This window comes from Erpetoichthys calabaricus, chromosome 18 (genome assembly GCF_900747795.2).
Source record: "Erpetoichthys calabaricus chromosome 18, fErpCal1.3, whole genome shotgun sequence".
Classification (NCBI taxonomy): Eukaryota; Metazoa; Chordata; class Cladistia; order Polypteriformes; family Polypteridae; genus Erpetoichthys; species Erpetoichthys calabaricus.
This window is the reverse complement of record NC_041411.2, coordinates 85,006,966-85,028,246: the sequence shown is the minus strand read 5'-3', so window position 1 is coordinate 85,028,246 and position 21,281 is coordinate 85,006,966. Positions and strand designations below refer to the sequence as shown.

Below are 21,281 nucleotides of genomic sequence, written 5' to 3'. Positions count from 1 at the left end.
CGCTGTAGGATTTACTTTAAAGTAACAGCCTGGATTCACTGTACTAAATCCCTTTGTAATTTTAAACACTTCCACTTACTTAAACTCCCGCAGTCACTCCTTGTAGCTCATGTGTCTCATCCTAAGCTATCAGTATTTAATGGAGAAGCAAAATAAGACAGGAGATAAATGCTAAAAAACAAAGATGACAAATTAGAATCTAACTGGTGTGCTGCAGTCTAACATGTGTGACGCAGGAATACAAACCATACAGAAAAACTGATTGGGGGAATCGGGAACACATTTAAGACTATACAGTCATAAGCGGAAAAAGCAAAAAATGTGTCAATCAGCAAGTCAGCAGTGCATCCATGCAGCACTTGACATCTGCTATCCACATTAAAGTGTTGTTGTTTGTCTACAGAATGACCAGCTGACCTGAGACAGTTGGAATGTGGACTTAAGACAACCTTATATAGGCAGGCGTGCACACACACGCACACACACACTAGCACACACACGCACACACACACATGCTAGCACACACACACACACGCACACACACGCTAGCACGCACGCACTTTTTTTGGTAATTCTGCTGAACAGAAACCTTGTGATTCCATCGCTAGTATCATTATGTAAATTATGCTGATGCCCACAACCTGGGGGAAAAAAAAACAAAATGAAAAAAGAAGTATTTGGAAGTGTATATTTTTAGGTTCTCAATAAAACACCATACAATAAAAAGGAAACTTGAATTAGTGAGGAAAATTATTAATAATGACTGCAGTTCTACAAAGACTGAAGACATTTTTCAAACTATGTCGTAATTACCTTATCTTTAAAGTAAATCAATATAAAATAATGGATTGCAGGGACAGCCAGATACCAGGGAGCATCAGTTTTAATGGTGGCGACAGACAGACAGACAGACAGACACTTTATTAATCCCAAGGGGAATTATTAATCCCAGTTGAAAGAAACGCTGGCTGCAGAAGAGGACCAGTAATCCTGTATATTCTGGAAGCCTGACCGAACTGCTTCACACATCTTCTATTGAGAAGAAATGGCCATTTTGGCAAATCTCTAACATTAAACAGCACCTCTGTCACCGCTACTCTTGGGACTCTTATGGCAAGAGGATTCTTTTCTGTCCATAAATCAAGTAATTGTACCAAAACATTGACAATGTCTGAAGCCTCTGATCAGGAATTAAAATTTAAACCAAAAGAATGCTGGAGGACCCAAGTACTCCACTAAATCAAAAATGTTGAGGCATCGATTAAAAGAAAGAAATGTCTCTCTTTAGTATGGCCAAGTTATCTCTCACCCATTGAAAATGTTGTGAGGAGGCCTAAAGTGAGGCAACCAGTAAAGATCAACTGTTTCTAAAATTAAAGAGCAAGATTTCCCATAAAGTAATATGCTGATAATGAACAGAAACAGTTTCTTTTAGGAAAGAACTAGATCTGATTACAAAGGATTTCATCATAAAAAAATGTTTATAATTTGGATTGCTGGAATGGTGGATTCACACACTCAAGCAGCACTGAATAATAAAGGAATACAAAACAAGTCCTTATTAGTGACTGTAACTCTTAAGGAGTTCTGTGACATGGGACCGATTGTATTTCTGACTGAACAGTATTTTAAATTGTTTTACTGAAATGTTTCATTGTCATAACACATTCCTTTTGCCATGCTTATTATAGGAACAAGTTAAAAAAATATATATGAATACTGCAAATATTTAGCAACCTACCCCCCCCCCCCCCCCCCCCCCCAAAGAGTCATGCATGCCATGTGTCGTGTTATGACTGGCATGTAAAACTGTCTTTTACTGGTCACATATGCAAACTCGATGAACGTGCTGTACTGTATGTATGTATATGTATAAAACTGACAATTCTAAAGTCTCGATGCAGTTCTGGAATGACAGTGTAAATCATTATTTACAATAAATTGCATCCTTAGAAAATGTTAATTTCCACATGGAAAGAGATAACTCCCAAGTCTCCCTATTGTAAAAATCTTCTAGCAGTAAATTCACAGAAATACGTATAAAGAGCCGATCACAAAAATGTGTCGTTTTAGAAAGAATAGCGCAAAAAAAAAAAAGATTCCTGTAGTCTACCGTCTCCGGAAAACACTACCACTGGTATAAATGATCAATAAATATCCTGCCTTGCGCCCTGTGTTGGCTGGGATTGGCTCCAGCAGACCCTTGTGACCCTGTAGTTAGGATATAGCGGGCTGGATAATGGATGGATGGATAAGACCAAAAGCTTTCTGCTGCCTGACACACCTGCTTGCTAAATAAGACATCTTTTCAAAAGTGATTAGCTACTGCTAGCTCAGGGCTATCTGAAGTTCAAATCTTTCATTTTGTACCTCGAAAATGCCAGAAAGGAGCCAATGAATGTATTTCAGAAGAGACATAAAACAGGAGTGCTTTTTTGTTGCTTTCTTCCTCTTATAAAGCTGACATGAGACTTGTGTTTCCATGAAATGCCAGTCTGCACTGGCTGATAGTTTGCTTATTCACAGAAAACAGTTGCAGCCTTCAGAGCTCTACCATATACTCCACAAAAGACTCAAGGCACCGATTTTTAAAATCCTGGCATAACTGAAGAATGGCCTGATCGGACAGCAGTGCACCTGAATAGCAGTGAAAGGATACCAGTCATTTAGTTCACAAGTTGATCAGGGACATTTGTGAGGTACTAATCAAAGAACATCCTGCAGCGTGGTGCGTCAAGCTGCTGTGAGGCTATCATAACAGCGGCTTGGTTGGTTGCTACTGAGTTAGCTCTGACTAACCAGCATACATCCACAGAGTGACCTCATTAGTTAGGCTTACACACCGCTGAATTAAGAGCAAACTTGTTAAATTCCATCCCTGATGCTCACTTGTTTCTTCTGTCTGGATTGCCTTTGGCCTAACGTGGAAAATTCTGCTTAGCAAAAAAAGTTAATGAATAGATTTTTAAATGAATTTACTGTCAGAGGCGTCGTCTGCATGCATTACTTGTCTTATGCCAACATACATTTAACTCCTACCTTGAAAATAAACAATGATATTTATGAAAGTTATATTGCTATTATGAGATTATGAATAATGCACATCCTTGATTACAAACGTGTTGGTGGTATAAATCCTACGATAAGATAACATACAAAAACTGTTTGTGTAGAATGACAATAAGTAGACATTTTTGTGGGGTCGATGATGAATTCAAATTTGATAAATGAACAAGAAATATTTTTTTTTATACTAAAATGAACACATCAGCTAAACTTCTTGCCATAAAGAACATGAACTGTCCCGTGCCCTGACAAACGTATACTCACAGTGTGCGCAAGGCTCGGAGCCCCCGGAAGGCCCCTTCAGTGATGTGGCTGATAGAATTGTGACTCAAGCGCAGAATGTGCAGAACACCGAGGCCCATCAGACTGTCGTCTTCAAGCCGGGTCAAGCTGTTGTATGACAGAGTTCTAAGGAGACAGATGCAAGAATGAGTAGCACTGTGACCTTTGGTGCTTTCAGTCACAAATACACACAGAATTTCTAAGATCTTGGCGCACGGCTCGAGAGTACAACTTGCTGCACATGCCTTCTTCGCAATAAGCAAGACAGCAGAAGGAAAACTGGCAGCACTGGTTATGTACACTCTCCGGGCTATTGGATAATTTGTGGTTTTTCAAATTTGGCTTAAAATTGGATTGTGGGGAGAAATTATAGTTTATAGCTGCATTGTAATTTTCACTTCAGGTGGCAGATTGCAACATTCCTTTCATAATCCTTCACCAGAAGTATTCAAAAGAAAAAAAATACAAATCCAACAAACTACACTTAGACAAAGAGCAATTTGTTAAAGGAATGATCTCTCCGAGCAGCCAACATTTCCTGCCCATGCAGAAAAAATTGCAAATTGAAATTATACATCATGTGTATTATTCTGAAACACTAGAAAATTGTCCTAAAAAGAAGAACTTGTTCAGTTTGCTAATGAAATACTTCCAAGAATAAACCAACCCTGGAATTATATGCACAACTCAAATGAATCCCAAAACAAGGGTAATAAAATATAAGAGGAGTAGTAAAAGTCCGAAAATTAAATACATTAAAAACAAAAGCAATGACTCACAACTCGTGAAGTTTTTGGCAAAACCTCCAGCTGTCAGGATTAATGCGAGAAATCGAGTTATTGCTGAGGTGGAGAGAGAGGAGGGCCGAAAGTCCATATAAAGAGCCACCATTGACTTCGGTCAGGCCGTTGTTGTCAAGAAACCTGCAGGAAAATTGGACAAAAAAAAAGTGTGAGAGTTGAGTTACATAAAGGCAATCACTCAACACCCACATTCGCTCCAGACGCAGGATCTGACAGTCACATGCCACTGTCTAAAAGCAAAGAGGGAGAAAACACAGATAACTGAAAGCAAGAAACGCACTGGGAATGGTTAAAAAGAACCTTAATTTTACTCCAAAGCTGAAGGCACAAAGATTTCTAATACAACTTTTTCCTTCTTTTCATTTAGAGGAAGAACAACTGAAAGTTCTGCCAAGCAAGAAATGATTAGCATACTTGATGCATACAAGAAGCCCAAAACTGAATGACTTTAATGATTAATTTAAAAAAAGGCAACCTTTTGTGCTGGGATCTGTCAGAGGAATGTGCGATAACAGAAAACACAAGACCATTACAGGATAGCCACCAAATTAACTTACAGTGTTTGCATCCTAGCCGGGCCCCAAAACGCTCCATCTGTAAGCTTGCTGATGTTGTTTCTCTGGAGTTTCAGCGTTTCCAGGTTATCCAGGCCTTGGAACGTGAGACCTTCAATCACCCGAATTCGGTTTCTATTCAAGTCTCTAAAGCAGGACACCAACAACAGAACAGTTACCATACAAAAGACAATGCATCTGCAATTAACATTCTACTGCAATGGCTGCTCTACTCTGTCATCTCTGACCCCAAAGTAGAGAACTGCGAATTTAGAGCCCACTCTACAGCAGGATGAAAACAACACCAGGGAGACTGAATGATTATGCATGAAAATAATGGATTTCAGTGATTTGATTCTGGAGGCTAATACAGGTTTTAAGAGCTTCAAAGATAAAAACATATATAGAAATTCAGACTGTGTGTGAGCACAGAATAAGCATAAAGTATACCCTAATGGAACGGCCACTGCTAACTTCACATGAGCTCATTAGCCGTATTCTGTTATGGTAAACGCAACCTTGACATAAGACCTCAACACCCAACATTTTAACTCTCCAATTGAAGTGACTATGACAAGACCAGCTGAATATTAAATAACTTAAGTTACTTAAATACTGTCAGATACTCTCAACAGTGTGAGAAAGACGCAGCAAGATTAAACGTAATGCCAGGTTTGAGTAGGAAAATGCGATATTTCAAGTCCAGTAGTTTGAGACCCCACCAGTGCTGATGAGGCTGCAGGTTTCCATTCTAACCCTTTCCTTAATTAGTGGCCAGTTTGTCACTAATTGACTTCTTTTCCCTTCATTTTAATTAACTTGTTCTTTTTAAGATTCCATCCTTTGAATGGCTTCATGTTTTTCCTTAAATAGCAGCCAAACAGAAATGAGATGTGAAGTGAGCCAACAGATGACCTGCTAAGTGAGGGCCTCAAACTCAAGGCAATCTCACTCCAACCAGCTTCTTAATAAGAAGCCGATTCCTGTTGTTAATTAAACCCATTACTGATTCCATGGCTTGTTGCTGTCCTCCTCCTGCCACAGTAGACATTTCCAAAAGGGCCTGAGCAGATCAACATTACTGAGACTCTTGTCCTCCTTTATTTCCAGATCTTGTATGATGGACACAGCTTAGCTGTACATTTGTTGACAGCTTTTGTATCTCATTGTTTGGCTGCTAATTAAGGAAAAAATAAACATAAGGGGGGGGGGGGGGCAGAGTCTAAAATAACAAGTTGATTAAAATTTAGGCAAAAGAGTTAATTAGCAGCAAAAACTGGTCACTAATTAAGAAAAGGGTTAGAATGAAAACCTGCAGCAACAAGAGTTGGAGACCCCTGCTATTAAATGACAAAGCGTAGACTTTTTTTAATTAACGATACCCATTTTATAATATTCACATTGTTTCTCAGAAGTTATGTTGGAGCTTGAAACATTGTGCTACATGTGGAGGATTCAATGCAATGGCAGGTGCAGTGAGTGTCTATAAGGTGGTCTTTTAATGCAATGCAATAATTGCATAGTTAGATCTGGACCACCCTGTATAGGCAACTTTATGCAAGATTCATAATTCAGAGGTGACCACTACTGCTTTGAGTACTGAGAAAAGTGCTATATAAATGTAATGAATTATTATTATTATTATTACTACTTTAAATACTCTGAAGACACTGGAAGTGTTCATACTGCATGGACTACTGTTATTACAATCATTCAAGCACAACATACAACTGGTCACTACTCACAACTGCATCAGTCGTGGCAACTTAAAAGCCTTGGTGGGCAGCTGGGCAATCCTGTTTCTGCTGAGCCGGAGTACCTGTAAAGTGCGCGACAAGTTGTCAAAGGCCCCAGGCTCCAGAGACCCAATTCTGTTACTTCCCAGGTACCTAATAACAAACAAGTTTACAAGTTATTTTAATAGTGCGGTTTCATAAATTTTCATTTACTAATAATGTGTCAGACATAACCAGAATTACCAGATCATCTGCCTTCCTGTAAACTACACTTTATTTCCAAAAATTGAATTATTTAGCACTAAAGAACAAAATAAAAGCATCTTGTTGTGTGACCAAGCAGTTTTGGTGATATTAATAATAAGATTTGACATTGTAGCCACAACCACGCTGCCCCAGCAGCCTGACCAACTCACTTGTCCTGCCCAGTCTCAAACTGTATAAAAAAATAAAGGTTTATAAAAATCAGCATCTTGTGAGAGACGTTTGGGGTTAAAAATTCACCAACAAGTAAGTAGGGTGCAAGAGAAAAGGAAAGCTAGCAGCCTACTCTGTCATTGCTGTCTGGTCCTTTGGGATCTGTTTAAAAACTATTAAAATATGTACAAAATCAAGTAAATACAGAAATTAAATAGTATCAAAAGTGCAAATTATAAAGACTAAAAAAAATGAGAATGCATGTCGTAAATTAAACTCTGGAGAAAGCTTTTCCGTAATTATGAAATCTCCCTTTTATCACAAACCAAGAGGCACAGGATGAACGTAACTCTGGTTTTAAGAGACAATTTCTGTGTCATTTAGAAATCCTGTGTAGAAAAGAAGTTTCTTCATAAGCAGCAAAGGTGAGCATGCAGGAGTCGAGTCGAGTCAAGTCGAGTCAAGTCGGGAAGCATGCACTGGTACAGCACGTTACCGTACCCACTACACGATGAAACAACTCGGGATCCCGCTTGCTGCTTCAACTGTAGGCAACTGACAATGAAACTAAATCCATTCCTTTAATACTCTATTAATATTCAAACAATGCCTAATGGAAACTAGACTCAAATAAGGATTAAAAAACGTACAAGTCTTTGATTTTCAGCCCATGAGGAATGCTGCCACTTCGGACTTCGGTGATTTCATTGGAGGTTAAATCCAGTGTCACCAAAGAGACATAAGGCTGAAGCTGACCTGCTTCTATGCTGCGGATCTTATTGTGGTGCCTGTGAGAGAAAACAGCAATCTATTAGGAAAGAAACAACAGCCGTGCTGCCAGTATGAACAACATAACGGGCATACTCAAACCTAGCTGATCCATTTCAGGGTCACAGGGGACCAGCATCTATCCTACATACACACACACACACACACACAGAGAGATAACGCACATATTTCAATGAAATAATAATGCATGTAAATAAAAACAGACAAGAATATACCAGAAGTGCTTCTTAGAAAACCAAGGATGAAAGCAGCATGCCACTTGACCCCAAGTCCACAGTATCCCATCCCAATATACTAAACAGAAACTCGCCCTTAAGAAAACATATGGCCGTGTGAAATTACAGTCCATCAATAATGAAATTGTGACCCCTAAAACTTAACGTGTTGTGTGTCTTTTTTTGTAGACCAAGAACTTTACTCCATAACAGAAATATTAAAAAAAAAAAAAAAAAATCTGTGAAAACTGCACTTATGCAGCAAGATGAAAGGGTAAAGGTCACACATCCCACTAAGGCCATCAAAAGAATCTTCCCCTTCACTGCAAACAAACAGCTGCTGCACATCCCACCCACACAAATGAAATCCGTCAGAGTCAAACTAGAGGAGACTTTCAAACTGCTTGAAGGCAAAGATTCACAGGCACAGCGGCATTAATCAAATGTTTCACTCCGGACACCGAGTGAGTTATAGAAGTGGCTGTGGAAGGACAAACAGGGTGCACCATCACAGCCAGAGTCCAGGAGAGGCCTGGCCAGGCCGGAGTGTTTCAGGAGACGAGATCAAACCGAGTGTCGCACGACGCCTGCCCAACATTCCCCGACTAGCTGCTCCCTGTAATGTAAGGTAGAGTTACAGCTGCACCTCCTGCAGACCACCAATCCCAATTCTCGGCAGCGTTCAGAGGCGTGGAGACGCTCATTAATATGCCTACCAGCACACAGCCGAAAGGACGGCACCCAAACGCCTAAACTCTGCGCCCCCCCATCATAAGAGATGTGCCAGTTCTTGTGAGCTGCAATGGTAAACGTTTTCATAATAAGAACAATGAATTCTGAAATCATCTGAAAGAAATCCAGAATATGTCATTACTGATTGGATGCTGCAGTCAATTCACCGCTTATTCATTTTGTTATGTTGCAGCCTTGTACTAAAATTATTTAAATTCATTTTTCCACCTAAACAAGTAACACTTAATAACAAAGGATGACAAAATGAAAAGAACATTTTAAGAATTTCTGCAAACCAAATAAAAACAAACCCCCAAATCTCATATTGAAACAAGTGTTCAGACTCTTTAGTCAGCAGTCCCGCCTGAAGTCTCCTTGGGCTCTTCTTTGCAGATCCCCTCCAGCTCTGTCACTCTGGATGGAGACGTCTATAGGGAGCCATTTTCAGGTCACTCCAGAGAGGTTTATTTAGGTTCAAGTGCAGGCTCTGCCTGGGCCAGCCAAGGACATTCACAGTTATCCTGAAGCCTCTCCTGTGTTGTCTTTGCGTTGTGCTTAGGGTCAGTGTCCTGCTGGAAGGTGAACCTTTAGCCCTGTCTGGAGTCCACTGTGCTCAAAGCAGGTTTTCATAAAGGGCATCCCCGTACTTTGCTCCGTTCAGCTTTCCCTCGACCCTGACTAACCGCCCAGTGCCTGCTGCTGAAAAACAACCCCACAGCACGATGCTGCCACCACCATGCTTCTCTGTAGGAATGGCGTTGCACAGGTAATAAGCGGCGCCAGGTTTCCTCCAGACATGACGCTAATCTCAGTTTCTTCAGACCACAAAAATCTTACTTCCCACCATCTGAAAGTCCTTCAGGTACCAATTTGCAGACTCAAAGTGGGCTTTCATGCTTTTTTTTCTGAGGAGAGGCTTCTGCCTGGCCTGTCTGTCATAAAGTCCAGATTGGTGGACTGTTCCACTGTCGGTTGTCCCTACAGAAGTTTCTCCTGTCTCCACACTGGTTCTCAAGGCCAGCCAGAATGACCATTGGGTTCTTGGTCGCCTCTTTTAACAAGGCCCTTCTCTCCCATGATTGCTCCGTTTGGCCAGCTTTAGAATGGGTAGTGGTTGTTCCAAACTTCTTCTATTTAAGAATTATGAAGACCACTGTGCTCTTAGGAACCTTCATTACAGCAGGAATTTTGTTGTAGCCTTCCCCAGACCTGTACCTGGACACAGTCCTGTCTTCTAAGCTCTGTAGGCATCTCCTTCAACTTCATGGCTTGGTTCTTCCTCCACCATGGGGCCTTCCATAGACAGGTGTGTGTCTTTTCTAATTAGTCCAGTCAACTGAATGGACCACAGGTGGTCTCCAAACAAGGCACAGAAACCTCTCAATGGTGGTCCACAGAGCAGGATGCAACACACCCAGATTTCAAGTGTCACAGCAAAGGGTCTAAATACTTGTATCAAGGTGAGATTTCAAGTTTTTTCATTTTAATATTTTTTTGTGGGGGAAAAAAAAAACACACCTAGTCTGTTAAATGAAAAAACTGAAGGGGCCTGAGAACTTTCTGAAGACACTTTATACCTGGGGGGGTGTGGGTGTGCGCCTTTGATATTACTGTACTGTTACTGTTCTGAGGAGACCTGCAAGAGAGAATTTCACTGTGTTATGCACACATGACAAACCTGAACAATCTGTCTAATATAAAGTGAAAAGAAATTCTATCTGACGCTTGACGCTTTGTGCAAGATGGGCAGCTGCTTGGATATCATTTATGTTTTTGTTGTAAAGACGCAATGACTAAATGACTCGCTATCAGCAAAATCCACGTATGCAGACAGGCCAGTCTGCCATTCCTAAAGAACAATGGCTCAGTAAGTCGTGCTGCTGCGTTTTGGTTTGTTTGTTTTTTTTTTTAAATCTTTTCTATTGCCTAACAGCCTAATTAAAACTGATATTAAAGAGCTTTTAAGTAAATTGATTTTTTTAAAGAGTTTTCTGTTTAGTTCAGTAGCTAACAAGAATATTGATCTGTAATTTCTCTCCTGGTTAATGCTAATGTGGATCTGGTTTCAAGCCATTCAAGCTTTAGCCTCTACTGTACTGGTGGACAAGTGTCTCTTCTAGACTGACTCGTGGGCTCCAGCCAAGAGCAATGCTGACCCAGAATGCTTCCGTTTCAGATTTCCTCAGACTTCTTAGATTAATAAGCATTGTTCTCTTTGTTTAAACAAATCACACTTGACACATTTGTATGGCGTTTGTGAGAAGTGTTTCAGAATGGAGGAGAATGCTGCCACCGGATCTCTGCTTCATACTAACCTCTTTTTAAATTTGGCAAACAGAGACTGGTAAAGCACACAAAGTGTGTCGTGCTGATAGCAGCCATTTAAGTGGGACAGAACTGAAAACTCAATCTCGCAAAGTGCAATATTTAACAGGAATATACATTCAGAATTCTGCATTATAGAATCTACAACATATGCACATTTTGCCACATTTTAGAGTAGGATCTCTTTTGGCAGGGACGGGGATTCAAACCAGCAACCTTCTGGATACCAGCACAGATCCTAGAGCCTCAGAGCCACCACTCCACCCCCCCAAAAAAAAAAAAAGTTTATATCAATGCTCAGGTATTATAATTACAAATGGCCATTCAGTTCAGCCATAGGCTAAAAGCAAAACTCTGTACATCAACAAGTCCAATGCATTCCAAGCATCAGTTTCAAATAAACGTATGATACACTTGACTTGGGCTAAATAAAACTATTACTCTGCTTTTCTGGAAAGCGGCTCACAGTCTTCAGTTTAAATTCCAAGAGAACCTACAGATAATTAAAAACACACAAACACCACCCACAATTCATATTGGATTAAAACACACACACACACACCCCACCTATTCTGCATAACTGGCTGTCCTATCAAACCCACAGGCTACTCAATACAGAAAATAAAATAAATGTGACAAGTGGGGAAGGTTCATTTGAATCTTCTGTCAGAGGGCTGCTAGCTGTGCATGTCGAGGTCACCAAAGTCTCTCCAGAGTCCTGTTTCTGCCAGGCCCTCTTCTAGAAGTCATAAAACTGGCCATGTAGGCTAACACACCGTAGATGACAATGCACACTCCTCCTAAAAATCTCTCAGAAGTTGCTGCTCAAGAAGTAATGTCCCGAAATGCCATCCAACCAAGGCTTCAGTTTGGTCATTTGCATTTAAATCACAAACTTAAAAAGTAACTAAACGTGAAACCCAAGGGTGACATGCATAGGCATGACTACATATAAAAAGATACACATTTTTAGCAATGTGTGAGATCATTCAGGATAGAAGAAAAAGTAAATAAGAAGGCTGAGTGTTTACAATTTAGACAAAGGCCGAATGCAATAAACTAAATAAACAGTAAGAGAAGCACAGTCACAACACCATCGCACCATCCTCCATTGTAGCCTACTTAGTTTTCACTTTCATGGCTGACTCAACATGGCACACCATCACACTGTGGTGTGTATAAACCAAAGGGCCAAGCTGGAAAAGGTTCTAGGATAGGCATCAGCAGCACTAATGAAATCTACTAGAACGTCACACCTCTCCTCATCCCCACTCTCACACTTTTAGCACATTTCTGTATATAATGTGAATATCAGATAGAGTAAGTCCGTGGTAATGCTACTTACAAATGAAGAGAAACAATGCTGGAGGAAAGGTCTCCTAGTGAAGGGATGGCAGTCAGCTCGTTGTGGCCAAGATACCTAAACAGAAGACAGTAAAACGTGTGAAAAACTTTAGGAAACATCCAGAAACATCCTTCACAACGCTGCTAAATGTACCCGTGGTTGGATGAATAGCTAAAGGTTAAACATTCCAGTCTGGAAAACTTCACTTTCATCATTGTGTGTCACTATCTCCTGCTAGTAACATGGTGGCCTTCTGGTTACACTACATCCTTCAGATGGAGGAGAACTACGCCATTTTAGATTAAAATAAAGAAAGAATGTGAGATCATTTCAATGTTTAATTGGCTTCATTCAGTCAAATCTATCTTCACAGCTCCTTCAAAATTGTATTCGGCAGAGCCTTCAGCATAAAATATTTAAAGCCCGTCATCCATCTTGGTGTCAAGTTTTAACAGACAGCCTAAAATAGCACAGTGCCAATGTGGAGCGCGAAGAACAAGCAGCAGGACAACATGACAGCAGTACCAACGAGACACTAAGTGCCCAAACACCTTTTGTTTTAATTGTTTCAACAACAGGCAATTAGCGCTGATGAAGACTTGCACGACACATCTGTCCATGGATGAACCAAGTCCCAGTAAACACCTCCTTCATTTGTCATGTTCAGAGTGCTGGATCAGTTTCTGTGTGGCAGACAACATGAGGCCTGTGAATAACACTTTCACACTCCAAGCATCCATTAAGTAGCTGGGATTCTTCTCAAATGTTTTTACACCCATTAGTTACTTCTGAAGATGTGGACATCTTTTCAGGCTTGATGTGCTGGGAATCAATGCCACTGCCCATTAAAAAAGGTTTATGGATGTGGGGAGAGAGGACATGCAGGTGATGGGTGTAACAGAGCCAGATGCAGAGGACAGAAAGATATGGAAGAAGATGATCTGCTGTGGAAACCCCTAACGGCAGCAGCCGAAAGAAGAAGAAGAATAAGAAAGACACAATAATTCAACAATATGCTCTAGCTCTGCAACGGAACTAGCACTTTTCTGGGCTCCACACAGCCCTGATTTGAATTAAGAGGGTTTTGAATCTCAAATGAGCTCTTTGTCAATGTTGGAACACAAGACGTTGGAGGATCATTGTGAGAATGAGACAAAGATCCAGGAGAAGGCCACAAAGACAGAGAAACAAAACGTAGGGTTCAAAACTACAAGAATCAGAAGATGGCATAAACCAAAGTCATACCCAGAAGAACAATCCTAGCACTAGGGCCTACAGGAATGTGCAATAGAAACTAATATCCAATAATGTTTGGGAATTTCTGCACACTCAGTGAAATGCACTGAAGTCAATGGGGAAGAAGAAACAAAGAGATCTGAGTGGATTATAAACGGTCTTAAGTGTCCCTAAAGGCTAGAGGGTCATCTGCCAACTATGCTAGACTGACTATTGTGATCAAAAATGTGACCTGAGCTGTGAGGCAGTAATGCTAATCAGTGTGTCACCGTGCCTCCCAGTCCGTTATCCAACTCTGCATCTCCAGACTTAACAGTCATATGACTAACTCCCACGCAAGAGATCAGCGCTGTATAATCAGGTTGGGGGTCAGGTACTGCTGTCCCTAGCGCTACCCAATCTGCACTATATAGCAAGGAGCATAACATACTTAATCCAGCAGTAAAGACACAATGCAGAATGAATCTATGCAGAGTACAAAGAACTTTAAAACATTCCCATTATGGTCAGCTGATGTGCTCCTCAAATAAAATTACTAGGAGCTGTTTTTTTTTTTTTTCTAAGAAGACATAGAAAATCCAGGTGGAGTGTCAATTGGGTAGTGACATCATACATGTGTGTATATGCCATCAATTATTCACAGACATGAGGTAGATCAGGCAGCACCGTACAGTGTGATGTGGAGTAGGCTTAAAGTAAGCAAATGTGAAAGTGCTGCACAAGTGTGACACAACTTAGGCAGGTAGCACAGATTGGGTGGTGACATCCCATCCAACACGGCTGCTACAGCTCTGTGATGTCACACTGGCCATACAAATCATCATGGGGCACTAGGGTGAAAAAATAATTGTTTGTCTAAGCCAGCCGTATGGTGAATTTTCAGGAAAAAATTCAGAGATCATCATCACCGGCAGACTTGCTGCAACAAACACCACCAAAGACCCAGTGGTTTTCTTTGCCGTGAATTCACCAAGGGACAATGCACACTGTGGCCATTGAATAGGAATACCAATGCATCCATGACATCATCAGCATGACGACTGTCAAAAATTAACTTTGTCAAATCAAATCAATATCAAACTAATCAATAAACCACTGAATTAGAATCCTGGGAGGGCAAAAAATATACAAAAATCTGCATATAACAAGCCTTAATAGAACCATCAAAGAGTATCCTAAACCTGGGTGTCTGCTCCACTCTGAAGTCTGTCTCATTGTGGACAGATTCAGAGCAAAGGCGACTTCTAATAAATCAGAAAACGTCTGTAAAGCGATGTTAGTTTTAGGGATCTTGAGTATTAAATGAATTTCTAGTTTATTTATTTTCAGACAAAAAACCCACAACATGCTAAAAACATTGTTTCCCCAGGTGGAAATTGTAGTACCTCACTGTCAGCTCAGCAAGAGTAAATCTTCATTTCCACAACCACACTTGTGCTCTCCTGTGGCTATTTTTTTCCTGCAATCTGCACGGCTTTCCTCGGGAGGTAATAACTGACTGGTATGTACTCAGCACAGTGAGTAGAGCAGGGAAGCCATAAAGAAATTTACTGTACTAACCAATCTGTAACAAGTTAGAACTTAATCTGTCAGTCGACTGAAGCGTAAAATGAAGTAGACTAGAACTGAGAAATCAAAGTATTGGGTGGGATTAAAACAGACCTTCCAATAAAAATGTCAAGATACTCAACACAATTAGAAATCGCGTCAGGAAGAGGTTAGTGAAGCTGTTCACCAACACAAACATAGCTGTGCACCAGTTTGAACAAATATGGGCAACTGCAAATTGTTTTCTCAGACTGGACTTACAGCAATCCTCACACTTGGCAAGACTTGTAACTACCAGCTACTAATCGAGCCATAAAGCTGCAATCCACACTTTTGTGAGGAAACTGATTTTTTTTTTTTTTTTTTTTTTTTTTTTTAACAGTACACCAACCTGCTAATTTTAGGTGCCCCCCTCCAACCAAATTCTCTTTTCCTACACGTCTTACATCATGGCATAACAGTACATGCTACAAAACAAGCAGACCAGCGTTCTTAGTTAATTTTCATTTGAGTGATGGAAAAGGCAAAACAAGTAGCCTTAGTGACTCTGAAGGTGGCATGTTAGTTGGTGCTGGCATCTCCCAGACAGCTGGCATTCCAGGTTTTATTTCCCCATAGACAACTGTTTCTAGAGTTTACTGAGAATGGAGTGAAAAGCAAAATTATATTATATTATATATAAGCGTCACTCCATATGAGCGATGTCCTTATGAAACGTCCCCCCACATCCAAAACCACCTAAACACCTCTCTCTCTTCTGGACCAAAAGGCATCTTTCGAACCTTCTAAATATCCAGTACATTTATGGCTAATTTGAAGGAAGAAGAATTAGAGAGAAAAAAAAAAAAAGAAGAAGAGTACAGGTTGATGGCAAGAAATGCAACTTGAGGTGGAAACCACTCCAAATTAATGTTAAGAATGAGGAAGAATAGCATTTGACAGCTCACGTTAACTTCAAAGTAATATTCTGAGCATGAAAAATATTTATGCCATAAAAAAAACATAACTAATTACATTTTTTTTTTTTAAACTACTTTCTCACATAACTGGTTTGTAGCAGAGAAATCCAATATCAGAAATTGATTCAGCACACTTAAATCTATAAAGGACGCCGATTTATTTGCACTGAAGGATTTTAGTGCAGACCAGTGTTATTGATGATCTTAAAAAAGAGATTCCAAAAAGCACAAATTGAATGTGCAGCCGTTTACTTCATAATTGTATTAATTAAAAACGTTACACACACACACTCACTCCTATGTAAAGGGGGTCCCCAGAGGTAAAGGCATTTGCCTTTTAAAAGAACCTGAAAATAACAACATTTATCCAACTAAATGGAGATTTTCGTCACCTTCACAGAGTCTAATAAAGGGGCTTTATCAAGTAAACAACAATTTCACAAAAGGAACCAACCCAGAGCTGTGTGGACTGTGGAGTGTTTGTAAATGGAGATTTTCCCAGCATTCCCAAAATACAATGGAGGCATTTTTGCATTTGCTCACACAAAACGAAAAAAAAAAAAAAAAAAAAAAAAAAAAGATGCCAAACCAAACTGCAGACAAGAGTAAGAAGCGGTCAGTTCTATACTTACAACTCTCTCAGGTTCAGCAGATCACCCAGTGCAGCCTGATTGAGCTCCGTCAGCTTATTGTGGCTCAGATTCCTGTCAAAATAAGGGAGAAAGAAATGAATGTATTGTTTACTTACTGAGAGAGCAACAATTCTGCAAGTTTCTTCATAAATCATTTTCTACAGTAGTAACACGCCATGGATAAGCTCAAGAGATACATTCAGTCAGTGCCATAAGCACCATTAAGAGATCTGCTGGAGTTTAGGAGCCAACAGGAGGCTATAGAAATCAGTGCCGATAAAACTTTCACACACAGACGTGGGGTGCACCAGAAGCAGCCTTGGCATTCCCAATCCCCCGCTCCAGCCCCCAGTTGCCCGCTGCATACACTTGTAATTCTGCTCATAAAGTAACATCTTCAGCCTTCCCTGCAACATAAATTCAGCCATTGGCTTCTAAAGCCCCCAAGGGAGTTTAAAAATCAATAGATTTCCTGCAGCTCGCATTCATTTCACTCTGAACTGAAAGACATTTATCTACATAAAAGTCAAACTGCAGTTTAGATTAACAGTACATTTAACAGCCAAGTCTATATTCATACTGTAACTCAAATTAAAGTGCAATTTGTCCAGGGATTGTGTTACTGTAAGGAAAGCTGGTTTAGCCCTTGGAAAAGAGCGGCTCCCCTACACTACTCTCAGGCTTCTGCACTGAAGCACCAAACATGCTGCAACAAAGACACTCAATATTAATAGAATTAAAGATCCAATATCAACCCTAACACCCTCATCACAGTTTCAGCGCTTTGCAGAAGGAATTATATAAGAGAAGGTGAGGGAGATCATAAGATGCACATGTTTGACAGGAAAATCATTTAAAAGTACAAGGTGAAAATGGAACTGGGTAATAAAAGTGCAACGATTTTATGTGACGTTTTTATGTCACGCTTTAAACTGGGCTTATTTTAAAACCTACATATACTGTATATATGTTTGGTATCACTCTTTTCAGAATTTATCGAACTTTAATGTGATGTTGTTAGATTTTCAGATTCTTATTCCGTTTTTAAATTATAAACTATAAAATATCAAGAACTCGTGTTCCGCAAGAGGAGAATTTGTGCCAAGAGATTTAACCACACCTGGGGCCGGAAATAAAAGACAAAAAGAGTAGGACAGCTGCTGTACAGGCTTTTAAATGTCCAAAGCACCAGATGAGATGCAGATCACACGGCACGGCAGCAGCTGATCGAGCAAACAGGAGGTAAAAAAAAAAACAACAAACTATGTTTCCATTGTATCACCCACCATTTAAGAGGGGGTTTGGAGAAGAGGCCACGTCTCCTTGGGGTGTGTTCAGGCCCCCTCTTCACAACATGACTGGCAGTGGGGTTTGGCAAGCAAAGCGAGCAGGAGGTAAGCCCCTACTGTGCGTGTGTATACATGTATAATATAAATATACACAGACACTGTACATATACACAAGATATAAACACACAGATATGTATGGGCATGTAGATATAACATATACACGCACACACACTTACATATACCCCAACAGTATATGAAGGAAACATTACCTGAATACTTGGATGTTTATGTAATTGAGAGTTTTTAGTTTCTTATTAATAATTGCAAGCCTTCCTGAAAATGTGTTTTCACTTTGACATTAGAGGTTATTGAGTGTAGACTGACGCTCAATAAATGCACATTTATCAATATAAAATGAAAAACAACAACACAATAAAGCATGCAGAAAGTGAAGGGCTCTGAATACTTTCTGCACCCAGTCTAACAGCCAAACAGAAAATTCACCACAAAAAGTAAAAGAAACAGAAGTTTGCATGGATGCATTTCAATGTAAAAAGTTTCCAGATTGTGGAGAGTTCAATGGCTCTCTAGTACTTCAAAGCCAAAATGATGCTAGTAAGGGTCTTCCATTTGTACTGTGCACTCATCATGTTACTCATAGGAAAGAGGGGAGATCAAAATGCATTGGTCCTTTTGTGTGACTGTATGGCAGGAGCCATTTGAATTCATACCCACCTACCAGCATCTCAAAAGAAGAATACAAATCCTTATTAATTGCCTCCCACAGCCAGGCTGGAACAGTGCGGTTGCCCTACCAACGAAGTTAATGCCAAACACTAAAGACATTGGAGGGAGTCTCTAATGCCACTCTAGAGAGTAAGGAGATTTGCGTCCACACTGACAGAAGTGCACTTACTGGTCAAGACAGAGTTAAGGGAGCATGAAGGTAGGCCTGCTTGCCATTCTGTATGACAGACACCACTGTGCCTAAAAAGGTATTCAGGTGCTTTCAACACACGTAAAAGTAAACAAGTATCGTTACCAAAGGACTCTTCTGCCCAACGGCATGTAACCCAAAACTGTCAAAATGTCTGGATTTCAACAATCTGGGGAACAACACTGGAAAAGAATGCAAACAACTACAGGGAGTGGGAAGAGGACCTTTCCAGTTTTTAAAAAATATATCTTTGTAGAGACCAGAAGCACTACTTTGAAGCTGTTTGCACTGCAACATGCCCACTGTTTTGGTTTGCTTTCCTAATTATCTACAGTAACACAATATGCCAAATTCGAAGTTTGTGTGTGTATGTGTTGGTGAGTCATTGCTGCGGTTTGTTCTAATATTCCTATTTTTTCGGTGCTTCTGTAAACTCTTAATTTCAACTTGGGGACAAATAAAGTACTCTCTATGAAATCCAGAGTTACTGAAACTGAATAAACAAAGCACAGTTTCCTCAATATCTGCCACTGCAATACTTTCCAATTCAGGATGCTGTCACTGGACGACAGTTAAATCTCCGGATATCCCCCAATATCCTTCAATCACAAAATTGCAGTGGGGACTCCAAATGTTTACTTGTAAATAGGATTAACATACTTGACTGAAAACTTCAGCTACGAATACTTTTTCCTAAGCGCCACAAACCTCTCATACCCTAACGCTGAAGTAATAAGAATGTGACCATTTAGCCCAAGCGTCAGGTTTCATTAAACACCTTTTCAGCTGCTGTCATAACATTTCTATTTACTTTGCACACACAAAGCGTATCGACTCCCAGGCCTAGCAGGAACTTGCAGCTGGACAGGCTGCATTCTTCTTTCACAGCCTTGGGCTAGATGCACAGTAAGCCTCCAGATCTGCAAGACATCCGATGGGAAAGTATCTTCATAACATCAGTTAAGACACTGAAGAAAGTTATTTTAGATAAAAGCAGGAAGTCAGCAGGCAATGGAACAGAAGTAATGAGGGTGAAGGCTCCAATATTCAATCATTCACTGTGATCCTACTTCAGCCCACGGTATATTCAGTGCTAAGAACTACACAAGAATAATAAAAAGACAAATAAAGCACCTCATAAGCTGTGTCAAAGATTCACCATTAAATCCACAAGAATGAGCGAGAATATAAAAGTTTAATAAATGAAACTTAATCATGCAAGATAATGGCAACTTCTATATAAGAAAAAAAAAAAACCATAGTACACAGCATTTAAAGTTCTGAATGTTATCCTGATACGTCAGAGGAGGAGTATGGTACAAAACACACCACCTCATACCCGGGGTGTCAAACCTTCAGGGCCACAGCGGCTGCGGCCACCTTCAATTTGTAGCCAATTACTGCTCCTAACATGACCAGCCTCACAAGCCTCCATTTTCATGGAATTGCGGTTTCAAACTCAGGACCCCTAAATGTTTCTTTTCCCATCACTGGAAGACAAACAATGAGATGTAAATTCAAATGAAGGCAAAATGGCATTGCGTTAGAAGCAGTAAGAAGTCGCTGTTTAAGAAAGGGGCCAGGATAAAAACCTGCAAGGCACTGTGGCCCTCCAGGACCCGAGTATGACAGCCCTGCCTCAGAGTCAGTAGATTAGGATCATCAAGTATCAGCGTCTAATGTGTGCAAACGCTCTTCAGGCTTCTACTTTATACTTATTGGGGGTGCACCTGCAGTTCCCTTTTTGGTTCCAAATAGGTGACTCAGTTTTGGATCTGTGGGCTTCAAATTTTGCTGTAGAGAAGAACCAGCAGTAGGTGATGAAAATAATGCCAACCATTTAGGCCTTGTTGAGCTCCAAAGGCCAGGCCAATATCTCCTTTCTCAACCTATGAACATAGCTGTTCTTACATATTCATGTTGGTCTTTCTGCTGCAATCTCCCTAAAACTGAAGTCCCCAGAAGTTGTGTGTCTTGTATGGATTCATGCGATTGTGTGCAGCACCATCTTTGAAGCACTAACAGCCTTTCCTGTCTGATCTTCTCACGCACACATGTGAGCTCTCCAGATTTCAATGTAGTCCAAAGCACTGCAGAGATCTGCCAAACAGCCTTCAGTACAGGCCTACTCTGAAGGAACTTGAGCAAGACCCAGAAAGATTTACTCCCTACTTGCCTCCAGTAACATTCCTCGTTTGCTGCTTGTTATTAATTATCTAGACTTGAATTCATAATTCTTGTCTTTAAAAATACGGCAGTGTTTTTGTTGTTTTTAGGCAGCAAAACTCAAGGATCAGCGAAACTCTCTAGTGAGCCCATCATGCAACAAAAAACTGGCCAAGTGCTATGGTACCTTACCTCACTTATGAGCATTTCTACGCTTCCCTCAAAGATCGTTTTATTTTAAACAGCAGTA

At 40.3% G+C, this 21,281-nt stretch overlaps 1 protein-coding gene across 1 annotated transcript in view; it reads right to left on the bottom strand.

The window, feature by feature from the left end:
- Positions 1 to 21,281, bottom strand: part of lrig1 (leucine-rich repeats and immunoglobulin-like domains 1) — a 62,736-nt gene that overhangs the window by 19,909 nt on the left and 21,546 nt on the right. Inside the window, exons 2-8 of the mRNA XM_028824326.2 lie at positions 16,640 to 16,711; positions 12,265 to 12,339; positions 7,509 to 7,646; positions 6,451 to 6,594; positions 4,709 to 4,852; positions 4,128 to 4,271; positions 3,331 to 3,474 (exon numbers count right to left, since the gene is read on the bottom strand). Coding sequence (XP_028680159.1) covers positions 3,331 to 3,474; positions 4,128 to 4,271; positions 4,709 to 4,852; positions 6,451 to 6,594; positions 7,509 to 7,646; positions 12,265 to 12,339; positions 16,640 to 16,711 — 861 coding nt within the window. The remainder of the gene's footprint in view (positions 1 to 3,330; positions 3,475 to 4,127; positions 4,272 to 4,708; positions 4,853 to 6,450; positions 6,595 to 7,508; positions 7,647 to 12,264; positions 12,340 to 16,639; positions 16,712 to 21,281) is intronic.